This window comes from Gadus morhua, chromosome 13 (assembly GCF_902167405.1).
Source record: "Gadus morhua chromosome 13, gadMor3.0, whole genome shotgun sequence".
NCBI lineage: Eukaryota > Metazoa > Chordata > Actinopteri > Gadiformes > Gadidae > Gadus > Gadus morhua.
In genome coordinates this window covers 6,313,569-6,337,515 of record NC_044060.1, presented here as the reverse complement: position 1 = coordinate 6,337,515, position 23,947 = coordinate 6,313,569, and the positions used below count along the sequence as shown (strand labels likewise).

The 23,947-nt window shown below is 49.2% G+C and overlaps 2 protein-coding genes across 3 annotated transcripts in view; both read right to left on the bottom strand.

Annotated features, from left to right (window-relative positions):
• Positions 1-50: 50 nt before the first annotated feature.
• On the bottom strand, positions 51-19,393 carry prkcda (protein kinase C, delta a). The gene is made up of 18 exons (XM_030373675.1): positions 19,252-19,393; positions 13,092-13,224; positions 12,340-12,539; positions 12,042-12,108; positions 11,527-11,683; positions 10,498-10,529; positions 10,311-10,396; positions 8,616-8,745; positions 8,100-8,200; positions 7,008-7,104; positions 6,576-6,706; positions 6,080-6,253; positions 5,863-5,954; positions 2,778-2,840; positions 2,307-2,445; positions 2,002-2,190; positions 1,779-1,907; positions 51-1,680 (listed from the first exon to the last, which is right to left on the bottom strand). The coding sequence occupies exons 2-18, from the start codon at positions 13,198-13,200 to the stop codon at positions 1,522-1,524; spliced, it is 2,055 nt and encodes a 684-aa protein (XP_030229535.1). The 5' UTR covers positions 13,201-13,224; positions 19,252-19,393; the 3' UTR covers positions 51-1,521.
• Positions 19,394-22,552: 3,159 nt separating this feature from the next.
• fgd5b (FYVE, RhoGEF and PH domain containing 5b) overlaps positions 22,553-23,947 on the bottom strand; it is a 22,015-nt gene continuing 20,620 nt past the window's right edge. For both annotated transcript variants that reach the window (XM_030373673.1, XM_030373674.1), the window contains exon 21: positions 22,553-23,791. In XM_030373673.1, coding sequence (XP_030229533.1) covers positions 23,755-23,791 — 37 coding nt within the window. In that variant the 3' untranslated portion in view covers positions 22,553-23,754. The remainder of the gene's footprint in view (positions 23,792-23,947) is intronic.

Here is a 23,947-nt window from a genome sequence, read left to right as displayed (position 1 = left end):
GTTTCATAGGAAAACCACACTAAAACCACACTAAGATAACAAACCAAAGGTTAGGTCAATTACATTTATTTCGGTTGGTGCATATTTAAGATGTCTAAACATATTTAAACAACAATTGTGTCACCAAGCAAGAGAAACCAAAGACATTTCAACATATACATCATTAAGGTCAAGTCAGTCTCTATATCTTGTATTTTGATCAGGGTGAAATCCGAGGTCTGATGTCAGGAACAAAGACACATTTTAATTAATGAGATTGATCTTAGAAGAGCCAAAGAAGACTTTACATAATTGTCATTCAATCCTTCTAGGAAAAAAGATTCCCTCATTGCTGATCAGACATTTAGGCTGGACATAATGAAACATGTTATATCCCCTTTTCTGGTATTTCATTTGAATCTGATTAGAGATTGTGAGATTATGGAAAATAGATGTTCAGTTTGACCTGGAAACGACAATAGTTTGGTGACTTTGTCCAATGAAAATGTAGAAGAAATGTATACAATATTTTACAGTAGATGGATTTTTAATAATATGCAAACGATGGGACAGTAAAAAATAAATCCATACCAAACCAATATACACCTTGAACAATATACATACGCACTATGTATATACAGTATCTGGATAGGTCCTACCTTTTCTACAGTAGCATCATTCGAACAGGTGAAGCAAGTGTATTTTCTTTTGTGGTTTTCATTGTGTGTAAATATTACTTTATTTTAACTGTCCACTTGTTTCATTTATTTGATTGTTTATTATTGCTTTTTTTATTATTATTTACTTGTTCGCAATAAAAACTTTTCCAATTCAATTCAATTTTAATTATTCTGCCTATTTGTACTCTGACCATTTGTATCATTAGAATGTAATTCTGGCTTTAAAACAACATAATAGCAGTTGAAGCGTTTTCTTTCCAAGGCCGTCTGAGCTAAAATCACATTATGCTATATTAAAAGCAAGAAGCAAAAAGAAAAGAAAAACATACAATATACATATTTTGTTTCTTTACAAAAATAGCATTGATAAATTGATGGCCGTGTGGAATGGATACAAGATGTTCCTATTTGGTCTGAGAATTTAACATGCAGTCAACAAATCGACACATCCACGACACAACGCCATATCGAAGGTTAAATCACTATTTTGCTATTCTAATACATGGCAAAAGCTCACTAAATCACCATAACATGACGTGTGGCATGTTAGTAGAACTGAATCGATTTTACATCAAGAAGGACAAACTCACCATTCCAAGTACTCTGGTACATTCTCATACAGGACCATTTAGCATGCATAGAAATATAACACCTATATGTACAAGGGCCGACTCTGGCAAATGTTACTCTTATTATAATAATTAGAACGAAGTACCCAGTGAGGTCCGACTCCTTTTGGACCATAAATACTAGTACACTTTATCAATCTCCTTGCCTGATTTGACAAGGCTAGCCGTGATTATTTACAGCAGCTCCCTGTACCGCTCACTTCCTGTACCGCTCACTTCCTGCTCCACAGGAACTATTTTTCCAGAAGGTGCTCGAGGTGGGGGTTGATGAAGGAGAAGCCGTCGAAGGCCGTCTGGTCCATGGAGTCGATGAAGTTCTTGTCGCTGAAGGACAGCCGCGGCTTCTCGCTCAGGAACTCCCGGTCAAAGTTGCTGCAGTCGTTGGCAGATTTCTAGGATTAAAAGGAAACAGGGGTCAATTAACCTAATGACAGGTAGAACGTCATCCTGAAGGACCAGCTGATTCCGATGACCACGATGCGGAACATACCACTTTGGGCTTGAAGGGGGGGTCTATCTCCCTTCTTTCCAAAGCCGTCCAGTTGATGGTTTTGAAGAAGGGGTGTGAACAAATGTTACCGACAATGCCGAGCCTGCGAGTGGGGTCTCTCTCAAAGAGCTGTGGACGGGAGTAGAGAACAGAGTTAGAGAGAGTCATGCTGGAGAGAGGTCCCATGTTGAGGGTGGGGGGGGGGGGGGGGGGGGGGGCTCACCTTCTCCATGAGGTCCTTGGCCTCCTTGGTGATCCAGCGGGGGTAATGGGGCGTGTCCATGCGGATGGACTCAAACAGCTCATCCTCGTCATCGCCATGGAACGGAGACTGGCCAATCAGCATCTCGTACAGCAGGACCCCAAAGGACCACCAGTCGACGGAGAAGGAGTACTTCTGTCCCAGCAGGATCTGATGACATCATCGCATAAGAGCTCATCATCATCACCGTCACAGAGGAATGCCTAGCGTGGACCTGGAGACCCCAGCGCTTTAGGGGGTCTCGTGGGGTTCGTGTTGTTCTGTACCTCTGGAGCGATGTAGTCCGGGGTGCCGCAGAAGGTGGTGGCCCGGTTCTCTCCAAACACGTTCTCCTTGCACATGCCAAAGTCTGCGATCTTGATGTGTCCGTCCTGGTCCAACATCACGTTGTCTAACTTCAGATCTCTGGAAGAAGAGCAGAACCTCGTTTAGGGAAACAGCTGTCTTCATCTTAGACCCCTAAATGTACAATGTGAGAGTTAAGATAGTGTGAGAGTGTGAGAGTGAGTGAGAGTATGAGATGGGAGAGAGTGTGAGATGGGAGAGAGTGTGAGGGTGAGAGAGGGAGAGAGTGTGAGGGTGTGAGAATGAGAGAGTGAGAGTGGGAGAGTGAGAGTGAGAGTTTGAGAATATGAGGGTGAGAGAGTGTGATAGTGTAAGGGTGAGAGTGTGAGAGTGGGAGTGAGATAATGTGAGTTTGAGAGTGCGAGAGTGAAGGTGAGGGAGTGTCTTCTGACCTGTAGATGACTCCCTTGGAATGCAGGAACTGAAGGCCACAGATGATCTCAGCCGAGTAGAACCTAGGGAGTGAGAACATCGTCATTACCACTCCGCAGACAGGACCCGGAACCACCGTATCTCTGCACGGCGTGGACATAAATTATTGAGGACAACATTTTGTCATGAGTAGGGGCGGCTGAACAGCGAGCTTATAATTTGAAACACGAGAGTTGCCGCCAATGGAAAGATTAACCGGGCGATAACCGGCTTCTTTTGTCAACCATGCGGCGTAATGAAGACTGCGTCCTAACGGAACAAACTGCGTCCTAACGGAACAAACTGCGTCCTAACGGAACAAACTTCGTCCTAACAGAACAAACTGCGTCCTAACAGACTGTGTCCTAACACAACAAACAGTGTCCTAACAGAATAAACTGCGTCCTAACAGAACCAACTGCTTCCTAACAGACTGTCCTAACAGAACAAACTGCGTCCTAACAGAACAAACTGCGTCCTAACAGAACAAACTTCGTCCTAACAGAACAAACTGCGTCCTATCAGAACAAACTGCTTCCTAACAGACTATCCTAACAGAACAAACTGTGTCCTAACAGACTCTATCCTAACAGACTCTATCCTAACAGACTGTGTCCTCACAGAAGAAACTGTGTCCTAACAGAACAAACTGCATCCTAACAGAACAAACTGCGTCCTAACGGAACAAACTGCGTCTTAACAGAACAAACTGTGTCCTCACAGGACAAACTGTGTCCTAACAAACTGTGTCCTAACAGAACGGAGTAAATATGTCAAAGTAGCCTAATGAAGTGATCAAGATAAAAACACACAAACACACACACACATACACACACACACACACACACACAATCAGTAAAGGACACCTGCACATCAGACATAGTATATATTAAAGCCAGGAAGTTCTGTGAGTAGTTCCAGATGTGTGACAGTGTGGCGACAGGCCCTGTACTGTGTTGAGGGGCGGGGCCAGCTGATGTGTGCAGTCGGTCAACAGGTTGTGGCAGCCAGCCACTCAGAGAACAGGGCCTTTGTGCTGAATCAGGCGCAGTGGAAACTCTAGAGTTCAGACAGTGCCCAGGGAAAAGGATTACATAACCAGGAAACCCAAACCAGGAGCCACTTTCCATTGCTCTTTGGCGGCGCTGCGAGGAAATACACACACACACACACTATCACCATCACGTACACTGGTCCCGAACACACACACGCACACTAGCACAGACACGCACACTGGTCCCTAACACACACACGCACACTAGCACAGACACGCACACTGGTCCCTAACACAAGCACGCACACTGGTCTTTAACGCAAACGCACGCTGGTCCTAACACAAACACACACACTGGTCCCTACACACACACACACTAACACTGGTCCCTAACACACAAACGCACACTAACACAAACACGCACATTGGTCTCTAACACAAACACACACACACACTAGTCCCTAACATGCACACACACACACACACACACTGGTCTCTAACAACACACACACACACACCCCGGTCCCCAACAAAGCTCAAACCATAATGATTAACGTTGTTGCAAACCGTCAATATCATGTTTCTCTTGTTGCATTATTTCTGCCTCTCAACGAATCGATTGTCAGGGGGGGGGGGGGGGGGAGTGGAGTGGAACACTGGAGCACAGTGCGTGTGCGCGTGTTGTGCGTTTGTGCGCGTACGGCCATGCCTGTGGGCATTCCGTGGTCTGTGTTTGTGAGCAGCCCTGTGTGATGACATGCAGAGCACCGTTGGCGGGTCTCCCAGAGCTCCATGTAGCGACGGAGGGTGGAGAGCAGCCAGGAGAGGCTCTGGGGTCACAGAGCCTCCTCATAAGGCTGTCCTCCAACAGGTCTCCCCCCTGACGACCAGGTCTCCCCCCTGACGACCAGGTCTCCCCCCTGACGACCATGTTCGCCACAGACCCCCCGGTCCGGTGGCAGCGTGCATTGTAGGGGTGGAAATCTCTTGGCACCTCACGATTCGATTCCGATTATTAGGTCAACGATTCGATTCTGAAGCGATCATCGATGCATCTTGATGCAACAATTTTTTTTATGTACATTTCCATGCGTGATTTTCAAAAATATATATATACATCTGGGTTGGCTACTAGTTTGCTAATCACTTCCTATTGAGAAAAAGCTTTTGTCACAAATATGACTTTCTATGAACAATGCAATAATCAATGCAGCTTGCATTATAACACAATATGGAAGCATTCAAAAAAATCTGGCTGTCTGGCTGTGAGTTTGCGCGCATGCTATGCGTAGGCTGCATCGCAATCGTGTCAAGACAAATCAGATTGGCCAATACACCCTGAAGATAAATTCAATAATTTTAAAATTACAAAAATTATCCCTCTCTGGCGAAGAGAATGTTGTAGCAGGCAAAAAAAAAATATACGTTTCTTTTTTTTTTTAACTGATTATTAATTTATCTGCATCAAGACAGAATCGTTCTAACGAGAATCGCGATGCATCGAAGAATCGATTATTTTTCCCACCCCTAGTTTGAGAGCCTCTTCAGAGTGGCTGTAAGTGGGGTTATAGTGGGAGTAGTGGGGCTGTAAGAGGGGTTATAGTGGGAGTAGTGGGGATGTTTAAACCTATCCTGGGGGGTTTAAAGATGCCACTTGTATCACGGCTGCAATCTAGCGTGTTCTTTGTCGTCTTACTCCGAACATCCCTCGTTTACTAGTGAAATGCATCCCACCGAGGACACACACACACACACACACACACACACACACACACACACACACACACACACACACACACACACACACACACACACACACACACACACACACACACACACACACACACACACACACACACACGGGCAGCCTGCTCCTTACAAGGGCAGACGGAGGAGCAGCACGGAGCTAATGGGACCGCCGCGGTGAGCCCCCCCCAGCGCGCCTGCTTTCCCTCAGAGAGCGGCGTGCCTTGGGGAGGGCTCTGGCACTACGGCGGGTTGTTATGTCAGCAGGTCTCCTGTTGTGGCTCAGCGGCCGGGGGGCAGTCGAGGGGGAGGGGGGGGGCACTCACATGGACCGGTACAGGTCGAAGCGGCCCTTCTCCTGGATGTGGAACATCAGGTCGCCTCCGTTCAGGTACTCCATCACAAAGAACAGATGCTCCTGGGAACGAGACGACCAGGAAGCAATTACGAGGACACAGTGTGAGCGTTACTGACAAAACAGGCATCACAGGAGCTGGGCTGATGTACGGGGGAGGGGGGGGGGGGGGGGGGGGGGGGGGGTACCTTGGTCTGGAAGGTGGAGAAGAGGTGGGTGAGGAAGGGGTTGTCCCACGCCAGGGCCAGCACCCTCTTCTCTACCATGGTGCACTCCACGTCGTCGTCCATCAGAACCACGTCCTTCTTCAGAGCCTTGACCGCAAAGTACTCCCCCTGCCCCTTGAGCTCGGCGAGGAGGACCTGAGGAGAGGAGGGGGAGGAGGGGGAGAGAGGGAGAGGGGGAGAGGAGAGGAGGAGGGGGGAGAGGAGGAAAGGAAAGAGGAGACAACAGGAGGAGAGAGATAAAAGGAGAAGAGGAGAGGAGAGACGAAGGGAAGGGGAGAGGAGCAGAGAGAATTAAATGAAAGGAGAGGAGTAGAGGAGAAAAGGGATGATATGAGAGCAGACACGATGGGAGAAGGGAATAAGTGATTACATTCAGCAATCGGGAAAGACACAGAGAACCTAAAGGATAAACAGCAATGATCTGCATGAGTCCGTCCCGATGTCTCGTTAGGCCTACCTTCCCAAAGCTGCCCTTGCCCAGGACCTTGTGGAAGATGAAGTTGTCCACCTTGACGCGGCTGAGGTGGTCCACGCGGGACACAGGCCGCGTGCCGGACCCCTCCCACAGTTTACCGTACTGCCCCCCGTCTGGGACACAAGGAACCACAGGACCTGTGATCAACGATCTGAAGCAGGCTGCCCACTGCCCCCCAATATGAACACACCCCTACCAGTACGACCACACCACCCCAGTACACACACACACACACACACACACACACACACACACACACACACACACACACACACACACGACTCTCTGCTGGACCAAGTGTGTCCCCGTATGATCAGATATAGATATATAGATACGAGATGTATAGATATATAGATGAGATGTATACATACATAGATATATAGATATAGATACATCGATATGAGATGTACTGACCGCTGACATCCAGGTTGGCGTTCTTGTTCACCTCCTCATAAACCCCGATGTCGTCCAGATTATCGGTGCTGTTCGGATCGGAGCGCCGGGTCGACTTCTGGGAACAGACACAGAAACATGAGAACATCTACGATGTAAATAAAGGAGTACAGCTGGAACCACAGTAAATAGAGGAGTACTACGCTTCACAAAGAGGGTTACTATGCTGTACATAGAGAAGTACAGCTGGTACGCTGATGGGACGGAAAACAATATGCTAAGCTGATCCAATCTTTTTTTTTATCTATAAAACAAACTTTTTACAAACAGGATGAAACTTGCCTATCAATAAGACGCAGACTGGGAGCCAGTGTGAGCCAGTCCCAGTGCTGTAACCAGTGTGACACCGGTGGACTGTAGACCAGTATGACCCCAGTGACCTGTGGGTCAGTTTGACACCAGTGGACTGGAGACGAGTACGACACCAGTGGACTGGAGACGAGTACGACACCAGTGGACTGGATGTGAGCTCTTATTTTGGTTCCCTGTGGTTTTCATTCTAGGTCTTTGTGGTTCATGTAGATGTTCCTTCAAAAACTGCATGTAACTTCTGAAATCCGACCTTTTAATTTAGGTTGCAGCGGATTAAGTCTTCAGGGACGTCAGACTGAGCAATGCTCTGTTTTGGACATCCATCCAAAACCTTTTTCTGTTTACAGTGAGAGAGACGGCAGCTCTGGTCCACGATCCGAACCTCCTTCAACCGCTGAAGATCAGCCGTCCTGCTGCTCTCGGCCCAGCTCTCACGCGCCGCGTATAAATAAGGACGAGGGAACTCGAAACGCCACCAGAGCCACTTCCTGTCCTTAAGCACAACAGACGGGCGGCTCGGGTTCCAGCGCACAACGCTGCGCCTCGCTCAGCTCTCTGAATGGGTGTGTGTGTGTGTGTGTGTGTGTGTCTCTGTGTGTGTGTGTGTGTGTGTGTGTGTGTGTGTGTGTGTGTGTGTGTGTGTGTGTGTGTGTGTGTGTGTGTGTGTGTGTGTGTGTGTGTGTGTGTGTGTGTGTGTGTGTGTGTGTGTGTGTGTGTGTGTGCGGACACACGGTGACTTACCTGGCTGACTTGGTCAAGTGCTTCGGCTAATAGTTTCTGGTTGATTCCACAGAGGTTGGCCACTTTATCCTGACATTTGTGATGAACGTTCATGCAACATTCTGCAAAAACCAAGAGAACAAAAGCTCGTTAGCACATGAACCCCCAGGAGAATGCCACAGGTGAGCCCCGCCCCCAGGTGAGCCCCACCCATATATGAGCTGAGCCCCCACAAGCCCCCCCCCCCCACCCCATATGAGCCCCCCACCCACATGAGCCCCCCATCCACATGAGCCCCATCCACATGAGCCCCACCCCCATGCCAGCCCCACCCCCACATTAGCCCCAACCTCATGGGAACCCCACCTCCATATCAGCCCTGCCCCCACAGGAGTGCCGCCCCCACATGAATCCCGCCCCCACATGAATCCCGCCCCCATGTGAGCCCCGCCCCCCAACATTTACCCCGCCCCCCAGCCAGCCTCGCCCCCACATGAGCCCCGCCCCCAGGGGAGCCCCGCCCCCGAGCCTCCGTACCTTCACACTTGAGGCCCTGCTTCACCAGCCCCCACAGCAGGCTGCCGCAGTGGTCGCAGAAGGTGGGGCTCATGTAGTTGTGCATCCTGAAGCGGTGGGGCATGTCGATCTTGAAGCGCTCCTTCTGGAACTACACACACAACCAGAGGTTAGGTGGGGTCAGAGGTCAGGTGGGGTCGGAGGTTAGGTGGGGTCGGCATTTAGGTGGGCTAGGGGGTCGGAGGTCAGGTGGGGACAGAGGTTAGGTGGGGTCAGAGGTCAGGTGGGGTCAGAGGTCAGGTGGGGTCAGAGGTCAGGTGGGGTCGGAGGTTAGGTGGGGACGGCGGTTAGGTGGGGTCGACGGTCGGAGGTCAGGTGGGGACAGAGGTCACGTGGGGTCAGAGGTTAGGTGGGTCGAAGGTCAGGTGGAGTCGGAGGTCAGGTGGGGTCGGAGGTCAGATGGGGTAGGGGGTCGGAGGTCAGGTGGAGTCAGAGGTCAGGTGGGGTCAGAGGTTAGGTCGGGGTAAGAGGTCAGGTGGGTTCGGAAGTCAGCTGGGGTCAGAGGTCGGAGGTTAGGTGAGGTCGGAGTATAGGTTAACAACGAGTAAACACGGGTGGCCAGTTGACTAGTCAGAGGAGCCTTCTCCTCATTGGCTGCTGAAGCCTCTGGAACAGGGGTCACCAACCTTTTTGAACCTTAGTGCTACTTCATGGGTACGGAGTCAGACGAAGGGCACCCAGTTTGATACACTCTTCTGAAATAACAAATTTGCTCAGTTTCCCTTTAGTTATGTATTATTATTAATGATTAATGATGCTCATCTCAGGGCTCTCAAGTTTTGAACTGAGTTTAGAGTGGGAATTTGTCGGCGGCGGTGGGGGGGGGATATTAACATGTGACTGCATACAAATGTGTCCACAGACATGGTGACTAATATATGATAGTAAGCATTATTGGCCCTTAACACTAATATTCAGAAACAACACTGACGGAAACCCTTAAATCAAACCGTCCAATCTGAAGGCTCTACTTAACCACTCCCCCTACTCGCTTCCACCAATGCAAAGCGAACAGAACTGAGTAGGGGAGGGCGTAGCCTAACTAGTTTGTGACCAACCCAGAGGAACGCAACGCAAATTCAATGTGAACATGTATGAGGCTTTAATAAAATCCCGGACGATTTTGAAATTCCGCCTGGACACATTGTTTTCTCAAGTGTATCAAAAAGAGGGCGTGTCTGGGCAAAAGAGGACGTGTGGTCACCCTACGTACGGGGAACCCATTTGATTCCTACCTGTTCCACTGTTAAATAGTGGCGCAAGTTGGTGGGCGCTATCCTGGTCATTTCACTGCGTGAGAAATACGAAGTGTGGTGTGTGAGCGTGTGCATGGGTTGAATTGAGTGTGTCTCACGCCGAATGCGTGAGACTTGAGAACCCCTGTTATCTATGTGAAGACACTGTGATCATGTTAATGATTTCTCACAATAAGTATCAACAATGACTTAAAAAAGGTGGGAAAGAGCTGTTCTAGAATGAGTTGTGCTGTGTTTAGAACTGGCCTCCGGGCGCCTCATGTGGTCCTTGCGGGCGCCCTGGCACTGTGTTGGTGACCCCTGCTCTAGAAGATGCCCTCCGTACCAGGTGAGGGGAGGAGCAGTAGGCCACACCCCTCACCTGGGGGGGGTGTGACCCGAGAGGACCAGCGCTACCCACCATGGTCTCCCTGCTGTTGGTCGCCGTGCCCGTACATCTCCCGATGATCTTGTCGATGCACTTCTTGTGGATGGCCGCGTTGCATTCTGGGGGACGGAGAGGAGAGGTGTGAACAGTGGAGGGGGGCGGACCTTCTGCTGGAACCAGCCGACGACACCGCCCTCTGTAGGACCCGATTCATACTCACGTCTGCATTTGTAGCCTTGCTTGTTGAGTCCCCTGTGAGAAACAGAGAGGGAGATTACGTTCCTGACTGTGATGGACTGATGATGCCAGTGAGCGCTGAGGCAGAGCTCAGTGCGGTGAGGGGCGTTCATCTGAAAGCCTCGTCTGTCGTGGTCTGGATATCCTGAGATACGCCCAGCAGGGGGTCTGGGAGGCATTGGGACCATGTTCCCCCACCAAGTTTAAACCAACCCCCCCCCCCCCGCCAGCAACTAGATGGTATGACCCTTATGGCGCGTTTCCACTGCAGGGTGCGGTACGATTCGGTTCGCAAAGGTGCGGTACAGATTGCGTTTCCACCGCCAAAAGTGGGCGTGACTCGGACTGAGCCGTACTCGTCGTTTTGCCCTCGCCTTCAATACTCCTCCGTTGGGGTACTGAGACGCCTGAAAGGGTGCGGGAAAATTCGAGCTACACACCCCCTCCGTTGATTGGTCGACAGAATCGTCACTTCCGGGCGACGTGGGGATAAAAACAAACAAACAGCCTTGAGGTATTATTCTTTACAATGAACATGTCGCGTAAAACGCTTGCTTGGGCGAACAAGGAGGTGGAGACGTTCCTCTGCATTCTGGGGAGGAAGACGTTGTTTACGATGTTTACGTAGCTGCCGCGGCGATCGACATCCGGCCTACCATAAAGGGTACTGTCGGCGGAGGACACGCGACCTCGGAACTGAGCTGGGCTATACCGCCCCCTCCCTCCCGGACTGAGGCGAACCGAACCGTACCGCACCCTGCAGTGGAAACGCGGCATTAGGGTGACCTGCTTTCTATATGTTCATACGAGTGTACAACTGATGTCTAGAGTCATCTATCAGATACTATCAGATTCTAGGATACTGCAAGATTAACATCCTACCAATCCATAAATCTGGACCCAATCTAACGCCAGGTGTAAATCAGATTAGTGTTTTAGTGGTCAACAGTTCATGGTTAATAACACTAGGGTTCTATAAAGGTGGTCTAGAGAGGCCAGGAGGTGGACTAACCAGACGAACTCCCTGCAGACGGAGCAGAAGGTGGGCTGGCGGAAGAAGGTAGCGGAGAACTCGTGGTTCTTGATGAAGTGGATCTTAGCCTGCTTGATGGCACCTCGTCGGCGGTTGATGGTGGGGGCCTCCTCCTCCTTCGCGCTCGGCCGGCTCTCTTGGGAACAGAGGGGGGGGGGGGGGGGGGGGGGGGGGTCAGACATCATATGACCTCCATCACAGGCTACGGCGATTGAGCAACGCTAGCGAAATGCCGGGTGACTCATCCGGAGTTCCCCTTAAACAACTGACAGCAACAGACTAGCTTTAAAAAGAGGAATTATTTAATACATGGAAGGAGCTGCTTCAGTTCACAAGATAAAAGAAAAGGATTCAAGGCCCATGATCAAGGAATCAGTCGAAGTACATTTGAGCCACAATCCTGTGTAGGACTGTGGAGGCGACAGCACGAGCTGCATAAAAACATTTAGAGGAAGAATGTAAATAAAAGGGAAATGAATAAAACGTGGTCTCACCAGAATCCGCTCCCTCTAGGAAATACTGCACTGCCATCATGACTTTACCAGAGGGCTGTAGATCAACCTGCACACACACACAAGCACAGGTACACACACACACACACACACACACACATTTAACAATCCTACGCGCTAAAACGGAAGCAAAAACAAAAAGCAAGCATAACAATAAAAACAGAAAACTAAGAAAAAGTCCTTTCAGCCTGAAGGACAGAAAGAAAACCAAAACTAAACAAGACAAGATGTATTGATGTTCAACCCATGGATAGACAATAGATGAATAGATCACCCTTACCCAGAACTCTGCGCGGCCGTTGGCCTTCTTGCAGCGCTCTGCGAGCACGGACACGCCCACGGTGACCTCGGCCAGCGCCGCCTCCGCCGTCTGCATCAGCATCACCTGCAGCACGCGGCCCTCGTAGATGTGGGCGTCGAAGCTGGCCTTCCAGGCCGGGTACATGGTGGGCTTCCTCTGGACCAGGGTCTTCCCCCGCTCTGCAGGAAGAGGGTCAAGGGTCAAGGGTCAGGGGTCAAGGGGCGTTGGGGTGACCCCCGCTCTGCAGCGAGAGGGTCAGGGGTCAAGGGTCAGGGGCGTTAGGGTGACCCCCGCTCTGCAGCATGAGGGTCAGGGGTCAGGGGTCAGGGGCGTTAGGATGACCCCCGCTCTGCAGGGAGAGGGTCAGGGGTCAAGGGTCAGGGGCGTTAGGGTGAGCCCCGACCCCACCGTTGAAACCCCCGACACAACGGAGTGAGACTGCCATTGGTTCCCACGGTAACAGGGAGTCAAACAGGTTGAAACTCGTTCAGCGTGTGAACGACGAGCAATACTCTACACACACGAAGAAATCTGTTCACACCCCCTGTGATCTACCAGCACACTGAACCCCCGGGGGATATCAGAGGAACAACTGCCACATTAACCCCAGGGTATATCAGCCCCTCACCACACACTGACCCCCAGGGGATATCAGCCCCTCACCACACTGACCCCCAGGGGATATCAGCCTCTCACCACACACTGACCCCCAGGTGATATCAGCAGCTCACCCGTGGTCAGAGCCTCCTTCATCTTGATGGCGCAGAAGGGGCTGTCGGCCCCTGCTGACAGGGCTCCCAGGTCGTAGGAGTTGAAGGCGATCCTCAGGAAGGGGGCCATGGTGCAGCGGGTGGCCGGGCTCACCTGCTCCACCAGGACAAACCGTTAGACACGCAGGACTACAGGTCAAGTCAAGTCAAACATAATTATCCCACTAGGGGAGATTAAGTTAGGATGCAGCCAGGTATTAACAAACACACCAACAACAAGACACAGACTAAGATAAGAGTTAGTGATGGAAACACCATCAAAACTCAAATAACAGAGACCAGTACATACAAATGCATACAAATACATAAGAGGGTTAAACACCACCTCTCATACAACAGCGGGAATCATACACAGCAGGGAAGCAGTCTATATGAACACAGGATGAACCAACGATATGATGTTTCTACTCATTATCAGCAGGACGACAGATGAAGTGGCTAGTTATGAAGACCAACGACATGCATGATGCTGCTCCTCATTATTAACGGATGGACTGATGGATTAAGGCTATGTTTACATCCTATCACATTTCTTTACAATACCACAACAAACGGATTCATTGTCATCATAAAATAGAAAAGATTGAAGACACTTTTAGTTGTATATATCTTGTATACATCCGTATATTTAGTCACAAAAAAATGACTTGTTGAAGTCTGCTTCCAATGGCTGGGCGATTAATCGAATTTCGATCTCTATTTCGATATTAGCGTCAAACGATCACAAAACTAATAAAATCGAGTTTTCTATTTATTTTTTATTATTAAATGTTTTATAGAAAGTGCAGGATACAGAACAGCTGGATACATATCTGTACATTATTTTAGATTTGCACATTTTCATTTTGACCATTTTGTGTATATTCTCAGTGTCCTCAGTTACTAAGAGTTTTTGAGAGAGACATGCTGAATAAATACATCATGTTTTCAAACTATACAATAATCGTTTGAATAATCGTGATTTCAACATTGACCAAAATAATCGGGATTTTGATTTTTCCAATAATCGAGCAGCTCTAGCTTCCATTGAGACGTAAAGACTGAGTCTTTATCAATGCTAATATGCTACCTCTCCTGTGAGGGGTGTTGATGACCTGATCAGCTAATGGATGATGAGGTGGAGAAACAAGAAACTCAGATAAGATTCCAAAGCTGCTGAGACTCTCCTGTTGACAGCTTGTTGACTCAGGTTATGATTTCAATCTAGAATTTGTAACTCAAATTTGACTGAAACAACTGATTTAAAAGACATTAGAGCTGAAGGATATTTGCTCTCTCCACATAGAGCTACACTTTCTCTTTGTTTCACCTTTGATTCTCCTGCTGTCGTTCCAGAGAAATAAAGATATGCATTGCACGCAGCTCTCTGGGAGATTGTTCAGATCAATTTTTATTGCCCGCATCTATCGCCTCAGGAACAAAGATACCTCTGACCATAGTATCAGGTATGAAAGAGTTATACCGGTTCTGGCAGACATCATAAAGGCCTGGTTCGCCAAATAAATGGTGGATTACGATCCGATAATGAACAGCTATCTTATCAAACTCCTCATAAACTCACCGTCTTACCTATGGGTAAACAACGTGTTGTCGACCCGAACAGCCTAAAGAACGTCGCTGTGTATTCAGCCTTTGTTCACCGGCTCAAACCTGCTGCGTCTGTACTTTGTACCGACGCCTTGAGTCACTCTAGGGACTTATCACACGGCCACACCCACCGAGGGAGCTACAGCCCCTGGGACAGGGGGCTGTAGCTAACCCACTACTGTGTAAGGTTAGGCCCGGGACAACAGGGCAGCTCTGGGCAATGACAGGACCACACGCCTTTGAGAACCTTGCAGACTGGTGCTGTGACATTGGGTCAACGGTCTCACACTCATCTCACGCAGAGCCAAAGGTTTGCTTGTTTGTCTCAGTGTCAGTGACTCTGTGCCAGTGTGTCTGTGTGTGTCTGTTTGTGTGTGTGAGTGTGTGTGTGTATGTGTTATGATTCAGGTTGTGTAAAGTGTGTGTGTGTGTGTGTGTAAAGTGTGTGTGTGTGTGTGTGTGTGTGTGTGTGTGTGTGTGTGTGTGTGTGTGTGTGTGTGTGTGTGTGTGTGTGTTATGATTCAGGTTGTGTAAAGTGTGTGTGTGTGCGTGTAAAGTGTGCGTGTGCGTGTGTGTGTGTGTGTGTGTGTGTGTGTGTGTTATGGTTCAGGTTGTGTAAAGTGTGTTTGTTTGTGTGTGTGGTTCAGGTATGTGCTTCAGGTGTGTGTGTGCGTGTGTGTCTGCTCCAGCTGCTGTCCTGCTCTCTTCTCCCGTGATACTGGAGGATTTCTGCTCTGCACTGCTGAGCTCAACGAGTCCCAACACATACCATCTGATATCTGACAGCCTGGGACACCCCAGCCTCCACCCCCACCCTCCTGGTTCACCTCACCCTCCAACCCCACCCTCCTCCTGGTACACAACAACTCCACCACAAGCCCTCCTGCTAGGACACAAAACCACCACCCCTCCACCTCAACCACCCCAGACAATACCTCCTCCACCCCTCCTAGTAAACACCACCCCTCCACCCCCGACCTTCTAGTACACACCACCCCCACCCCTCTTAGTACACACCACCCCTGCACCACCATCTCAGCTCTAACACCACCCTCTCAGCACCAACACCAATACTCTCTTAACATACGATATGTTGGGGAATCTAAATAAGCTTTAGAGTTATGATTGGTCTAGAATCCACATTTTTAACATAACATTTTGGTATGTTACGTTTGCTTTACAGTTCCATGACAAAGCAAACGATCAAAGCAAGTGTATCTGTGATCCAGAAGATCCGGAAGATAAGAGTTAACTAACAGAGGGTGAGTGTCTGTGATCCAGAAGATCCAGAAGATAAGAGTTGATTAACGGAGGTACTGTGTCTGTGATCCAGAAGATCCAGAAGATAGGGGTTGAGTAAGAGGTTGTTTGTCCTGATCCAGAAGATAGGGGTTAACTAACAGAGGTAGTGTGCCCTGATCCAGAAGATAGGGGTTAACTAACAGAGGTAGTGTGTCCTGATCCAGAAGATAGGGGTTAACTAACAGAGGCAGTGTGTCCTGATCCAGAAGATAGGGGTTAACTAACAGAGGTAGTGTGCCCTGATCCAGAAGATAGGGGTTAACTAACAGAGGTAGTGTGTCCTGATCCAGAAGATAGGGGTTAACTAACAGAGGCAGTGTGTCCTGATCCAGAAGATAGGGGTTAACTAACAGAGGTAGTGTGCCCTGATCCAGAAGATAGGGGTGCACTAACAGAGGTAGTGTGCCCTGATCCAGAAGATAGGGGTTAACTAACAGAGGCAGTGTGTCCTGATCCAGAAGATAGGGGTTAACTAACAGAGGTAGTGTGCCCTGATCCAGAAGATAGGGGTTAACTAACAGAGGTAGTGTGTCCTGATCCAGAAGATAGGGGTTAACTAACAGAGGCAGTGTGTCCTGATCCAGAAGATAGGGGTTAACTAACAGAGGTAGTGTGCCCTGATCCAGAAGATAGGGGTTAACTAACAGAGGTAGTGTGTCCTGATCCAGAAGATAGGGGTTAACTAACAGAGGTAGTGTGTCCTGATCCAGAAGATAGGGGTTAACTAACAGAGGTAGTGTGCCCTGATCCAGAAGATAGGGGTTAACTAACAGAGGTAGTGTGTCCTGATCCAGAAGATAGGGGTTAACTAACAGAGGTAGTGTGCCCTGATCCAGAAGATAGGGGTTAACTAACAGAGGTAGTGTGTCCTGATCCAGAAGATAGGGGTTAACTAACAGAGGTAGTGTGCCCTGATCCAGAAGATAGGGGTTAACTAACAGAGGTAGTGTGTCCTGATCCAGAAGATAGGGGTTAACTAACAGAGGTAGTGTGTCCTGATCCAGAAGATAGGGGTTAACTAACAGAGGTAGTGTGCCCTGATCCAGAAGATAGGGGTTAACTAACAGAGGTAGTGTGTACTGATCCAGAAGATAGGGGTTAACTAACAGAGGCAGTGTGTCCTGATCCAGAAGATAGGGGTTAACTAACAGAGGTAGTGTGTCCTGATCCAGAAGAAAGGGGTTAACTAACAGAGGTAGTGTGTCCTGATCCAGAAGATAGGGGTTAACTAACAGAGGTAGTGTGTCCTGATCCAGAAGATAGGGGTTAACTAACAGAGGTAGTGTGTCCTGATCCAGAAGATAGGGGTTAACTAACAGAGGCAGTGTGTCCTGATCCAGAAGATAGGGGTTAACTAACAGAGGCAGTGTGCCCTGATCCAGAAGATAGGGGTTAACTAACAGAGGTAGTGTGTCCTGATCCAGAAGATAGGGGTTAACTAACAGAGGCAGTGTGTCCTGATCCAGAAGATAGGGGTTAACTAACAGAGGTAGTGTGCCCTGATCCAGAAGATAGGGGTTAACTAACAGAGGTAGTGTGTCCTGATCCAGAGTATCATGGAGGACGGGTTAACACCCGCAGGTCTGCCTCCTGCCTTGCAGACCTCTCAGAGGAGCGGGGGTCTCTCAGACGTCCGGACCGTTAGTAGGTCAGCATCTCTGCCTCGTTCTGCTCCAGCAACACACTGGGAACTGTGAGTGTCTCACTGCCGACTGCTCCCCGGAGAACTGCTCCCCTGAGCGGGGGAACCCGCTCAACTGAGCGGGAGAACTGTTCAACTGAGCGGGAGAACCAAAGCTAGCGGACAACCTACATTTTATGTTTAGGGTGTTTAGTAGACGCTTTTATCCAAAGCGACTTACAATAACTACATTTGTCATAAGAAAGTGAAGAAATATATCGCTGTCGGTACAGTAAGGATGTTCATAGTCTAACCAAGTGCCAAGCAATAACAATCACTAGGTTAACCCATTCCCCGTATACAACAAAGATAGCTAGGATAGGATGCTACACAAGTACTATAACTAAATACGACATACAATAAGTTTGTACATTATGCGCAGGACATACAACATACAAGGGGGTGGCTATGCAGTCTAGGTGAACTCTGAACAGGTAAGTCCTGAGTGTTACGAGCAGGCTGGTGAGCGACTCTGCAGTCCTTAGGTCGGCATGGAGCTCGTTCCACCACTGCGGTGCCAAAACAAAGAAGCGTTGTTACTTTGATGATCGAACCTCTGCAGGATATCAGTCTGCTAATCTAATCTCCACGGATACAACCAGAGGTAGCAACTGGGAAAATACATAATACGCAATATACCCTTAATACTCCTTGCATTAAGCGTATAGCCGTGTAAGCCATGCATTATAAAGGAGTGGTGATAAACCATTGAAACACACAGGGGTCTGGACAATCAAATCTAAACATAAAGTCACTGTGTGTGTGTGTGTGTGTGTGTGTGTGTGTGTGTGTGTGTGTGTGTGTGTGTGTGTGTGTGTGTGTGTGTGTGTGTGTGTGTGTGTGTGTGTGTGTGTGTGTGTGAGAGAGAGAGAGAGAGAGAGAGAGATTGCGTGTCTCTGGTTGTGTGTCAATAGGATGTGGTTGTATTTCGGTTGGAGTCGTCCATGCTCTGAGTGACAGACCAGTCCTCTGAGTGACAGACCCGTCCTCTGAGTGACAGACCCCTCCTCTGAGTGACAGGTCCTCTGACATGATGCTCGCGTGTTCCTCTTTGGACTGGCCTCACGTTACGTTACACTGACTTTAAGTAACATCCCGTTACGTTAAGTAACTTTGTGCTAAGAGTTAACGTTACACGTTAAGTAACTCTGCGTTACGTTGTCTCGGACACAGTATCCTGAATCCGAGATATCCTCCGCAGATCTCCAAGACCCACTTCGATTTGGTACAGAGTAAAAGTACACAAAGAAATAGTAGCTTTGGTAATATGTAACAACTCTTAAATTTGAAGCAGGCTAAAGAACCTCCGAACAGAACAGAAACGATCAGAGAAGAACACTTAAGAACCAACAGAACAGAAACGCTCGTTAGAACACCAGAGAACCTCCGAACAGAAACAGCCTTTCGACTTTCCGTCTTCTTCAAGTCTGATAACGAAATATGTTCCGAAACTTTTGGCCGCTTTTCGCCAAACCCCCCTGAGGCAGACAAACAGAGGTTCGGATGCGTTCATATGGGTGATCCGTAAGGAGATTAAAGGTAACCGCTCACCTCTCAGGTCGTTCTTCTGAGCTCAAATCGAGCTCCGTCTGCTGCTCAGCGGATAGAGGAAGTGGAGCGCGCCCACTGCTCGGAGCGTGACGTCTGCTCTGCCGTGTACACACACACGCCTACACGCACACGCACACACGCACACACACACACACACACACACACGCACACAAGACGTACACTATCTCACTTTCGAAAGAGTCTTACTAATAGATATAATTAATTCTTGCATGTATTTTAAGAGCTTCAACACAACAAGAGATCAAAGAAGAGAACAAATCCACTCAACCAACAAGTTTAGACTTCAGCTGAGCGCTTGTTCTGCATTGCTGCTGGTATCTGTCCTATATTACCATCTCTCTCTCTCTCTCTCTCTCTCTCTCTCTCTCTCTCTCTCTCTCTCCCTCTCTCTCTCTCTCTCTCTCTCTCTCTCTCTCTCTCTCTCTCTCTCTCTCTCTCTCTCTCTCTCTCTCCCTCTCTCTCTCCCTCTCTCTCTCTCGTGCGTGGATTATCGTGCGGCAGTCGTGCGGGGGTATTTGCGTTGTGTGGGAGGATAATTTCACGTATGCTTTTGGTTTGTTTCTTTCCTGAGGAACTGAACCGGAGAAGAAAGATTCTCTTGCTTTCTTCCTCGTCCTCCCCCGAGGCCCGACCTCTGTCCACCTGTTGCGTTGCACACAGAAAGTAAAGCCAAGCGAACGTATTAACGCGCTTTGTTCCAAATTAAACTGCAACGGGCCTCTCAACAAATGCATTCCTCGGTGGCTTTGACAAATACCTTCGCAGGGCGAGTAATTAATAATAGAAGCAGTCTTCGGGTAATCCTTCAAGGTATGCCCCACTGCCAGCTCAGTATGCGGAGGTAAGACTCGATGTAAAGTGAAACCCGAGATGGACAGGTGTGTCTGACGGACAGGTGTGTCTGCTCCTCCCTCGCATGGCTGAACAGGTAGCGATGTGATGGCAGGGACTAAAAAGAGAGTGTGCGTGTGTGTGCATGTGTGTGTGTGTGTGCGTGTGTGTGTGTGTGTGTGTGTGTGTGTGTGTGTGTGTGTGTGTGTGTGTGTGTGTGTGTGTGTGTGTGTGTGTGTGTGTGTGTGTGTGTGTGTGTGTGTGTGTTTCCATTTAATAGTTATATAAAGTTATAGGCTTCTCTTCACTTCAGTGGTGACATCATCTCATATACTACTGGGCTGTTCCTGTTATCCAATCGCAGCGTTTCATTTTGGAACCAGACGAATCTGCGAGCTCATGTCTGAATGGCTCTGGCAGATTTGACTAGTTGAAGTTGGGGTCACAAACATTTTCAGAGCTAGGAATAGGGTCCTAAAGGTCGGGGTCCGGCCTTTTGTGACCTGAGATTGATTCAAAACTTCAGGTTTATCATTCGTCTGCAAACTTCCATTTGCGGACATTAAGGTTGTCTCATGTCTTTAATTTTAACACTGTCCATGGCATCCATGTCATTGCCTTCCTGACAGGTGCCAGCAAGGCGTGACTGACATCCATCCCGGTCCTCTCTGCTCCGACGTGTGCCGAGATGAACTCTGACACGACGAAGATGAGCTCTACTGAAGATGACCATCAGGCTTGAGAGTGCTGCGTGCTGTTTGTTCTCCGCGTTCTGCGAGGGTGGGCTATTTCCAGACATCAGGGGGCGGCTATAGGTGTAGCGCTAGAACTTGGAGGCTCGGAAGAGTTGTGAAAGTGGGCCATGGAGGAGCGTGTGTTCTGCTGCCCACTGCCCCCCCCCCCCCCTCTCCCCCCCCTCCCAGGAGAAGCCAGACGGGCGCAGACCCAGAACTGTCGGGACAAAGTCAAGAAGACGCACGGTGCTGCCGACTTTATCTTTAAAAACCAGCTCACGATGAGACGTCGTTCTGCCCTGTTGTGTTGTATCCAGTGTCTATATCCAGCGCAACATTTCAGGGGTCAAAGGTCAGGATGTTTGGCTCACTGTTACATATCTGTTGGGTGACGTTGTGCTACCATCAGAGGCTGCTCAGTGAACCACAGCCTGTAGCTTTATTGAGCATGGCCCGTCCTCCGCGGCATCGATTGCTTGTTTGCATGTGTCCACCGCCTGTGGCCATATGCTGGGCTGAGGGGTGAGGGAGCACGAAAGACCGTCCACCGGCGCCGGCTGTGGTTGGTTTGAATCGATACCACAACAGTAGCACACACGAGACCGTTTCAACACCGCATCCTGCCAGCTCAGCGGCGCTTCTGTCCTCTGAGGGAAGTAGTCTGTCCGAGTCATCGTAATAAAGTTGTATCTATCTATCTATAATCAGAGTGCAAAAAACGAGAAATGACTGAAAACAGGTTCCCAGAGGGCTGGGTGGTGTGAGAGGAGACGCATTGAACAGAGCAGGACTGGGATGATCTCTTCATGACCCCTGCAGGCGGAGGGTCTGAGCTGTATCAGGAAGCGGACACACGCTGCGGCAGTCATACTAAGCAGTGTTTCTTGAAAGTACTGAGAGATGTCGGACCATCATGACAATGCGTGAGGAGATACAATCGTCAAGGGGAACTACCGGTGAGAAAATGACCATGCATTGATGCACAAAGACTGAAGTAGGCTCTGCGAGCATGGAGTAAAGATAGCCTGAATATTGAGCCCAGGGAAGTGGCCCAGGTAGGGGAGAGGGAAAGGGGCTATAGGTAGCAGCATCATGATGAATGGCCCGTCCTCTATATAGGACAAGGTGTTGGCAACTTTCACAAGCCCACAGAACGCTAACTTTCTCCCTGATATCGTTCTGGGTCAGCCATCCCCCAGGGAGGAGGGGAAACAGAGCAGTCCTGGCCTTAGCTTGGCCATATCTCAAGCCCTCTGCTGTGCATGTCACCCGGCCCTCAGTAGCCTGGGCTGGCCCTCAGTAGCCTCGGCTGGCCCCAGCCTGCGCGGCCAGAACACCCCCTGACGGGGAAACGCTTCTAACTGGGACTCTGGCTGCAGTTCATGAAGCAGCCTCCAAATCAGATGGCCGTGTTGTCCTCTAAAGTAGGCCACCGCCTGCATCGCAAGCCCAGGCTGACGTCACACTCGCAAGGCACATAGTCTCATAGCAGTAATGAGTGAATCAGGAATGTTGCTACGCAGTGGAAGTTATGTAGCATCACTGGCCAACAGCATTTGAAAATGAAACCGTGTGCCGGTGAACCTGAGTGGCAGAGGCATGGACGAGGAAATAACCGAGGCTTGACTGGGGCTTTTTGTTATTGCTCCATAGGGAATCGTTCTGCCACCTAGAGGCTGCAAGAGGTAATAACAACAAGAACGAGGAAGCACTCCAAACTTGAGCTACTTTTTTTTTTTATTAATTCATTAACAGCACTGTGTAAATTGGATGTAATAATATGTCAAGTAAGCTACATTTCAGAGTCCATGACACTGGCTTTGTACATCATAGATTTTACAAATATGAATAGACATTAAAGTATTGAGTTTATCAAATGTTTTGACATAAAGGTATTTGGCAACGTCCAAACAACGGAAAACTTATTTGTCCCCCATGGAGAGGTGAAGGTACATTCCCTTCCACTGTTAAATTCTCCTCTTATAGATAGGTGCAAATAAAGCAATTCAGTTAATGAAACCACATCTTACATCCTCAAGCTACTGCCAATCACCTCCAGAAATACAAGGTCAAGCTCCTACACAATCAACAAGGGCGTCCTCATCCATTAATGCAGGCAGTGTTTACTGAGTACAGCCAGGTATCAAAATAAAGATGCAGGTCTTCGTATTAATCATTACTTAACTCACGTTCAGACTTGTAGGTATTTTGAACACCTATATAAGATTTAAAAAGATTTCGTTAAATATTATTTGTTAAGTGGTTCACGTGCTTGTTGTATGCGATGGCTAAACGGTTTAAATCCTGCCGTTGCACAGCGAGAGAGGGTACGTGTTGACCATCAGGCACACGTAGCCAGGTCTGAGTCCATGGCCAGGTCTGAGTCCATGGCCAGGTCTGAGTCCGGGGGTCTGGGTCCGGGGGTCTGGGTCTGGGGGTCTGACTCTGGGGGTCTGGGTCCGGGGGTCTGGGTCCGGGGCGAGGTCTGAATCCGGGGCCAGGTCTGAGTCCAGGCTGATGCTGGGTATCTAGGCCAGCACTGCGAGGCTTCTAGCACCTAGCTAGCCTAGCAGCAGGTCAAGGACACAGCAAGGGGAACCAAGAGGCTCTCAGAAACACTTCCTCTATTCAGGACCACAAAGAGAGGAACAGTCTGTCCTCCTGACTCAATACCTCCGGCCAACTCTGGTTTAAAGGCGGTGGTTTGTCTTCCAGGAACTTGCGGAACCGGAAGGTTCTTCTCAATGTAGGGAGGGAGCGGAGAGTTCCCCTCAACGCTCAGCAGGTTCCTGCTGGGGGGTCCCACTGGGGGAGGGGGGTCCTATAGCACGTGGGGGGTCCTAGAACACGTGGGGGGTCTTATAGGACGATACGGGGTCCTCATGGGGAGGGGGTTCCTATTGGCCGGTGGGGGGTCCTATAGCACTGTGGCCTCCTCCATGGCGTTGACCCACCTAGAACAAAATGGGACGGTGAGTCAGACAGAGTATCAACTCATAGCGATGGCACAATAATACTACTACTGCTGCTACTAGTACACTACTACTGCTGCTACTACTACTGCTACTACTACTACTGCTGCTACTACTGCTTCTACTACTACTACTGCT

Excerpts from the sequence above, each read along its gene's own strand:
- prkcda (XM_030373675.1), bottom strand. The coding sequence starts at position 13,200 with ATGGCCCCCTTCCTGAGGATCGCCTTCAACTCCTACGACCTGGGAGCC. Across the intron at positions 10,397-10,497 it reads GCAAGGCTACAAATGCAGAC|AATGCAACGCGGCCATCCAC; the intron begins GTGAGTATGAAT and ends TCCGTCCCCCAG. Across the intron at positions 2,446-2,777 it reads TCCAAGGGAGTCATCTACAG|AGATCTGAAGTTAGACAACG; the intron begins GTCAGAAGACAC and ends CTCTTCTTCCAG.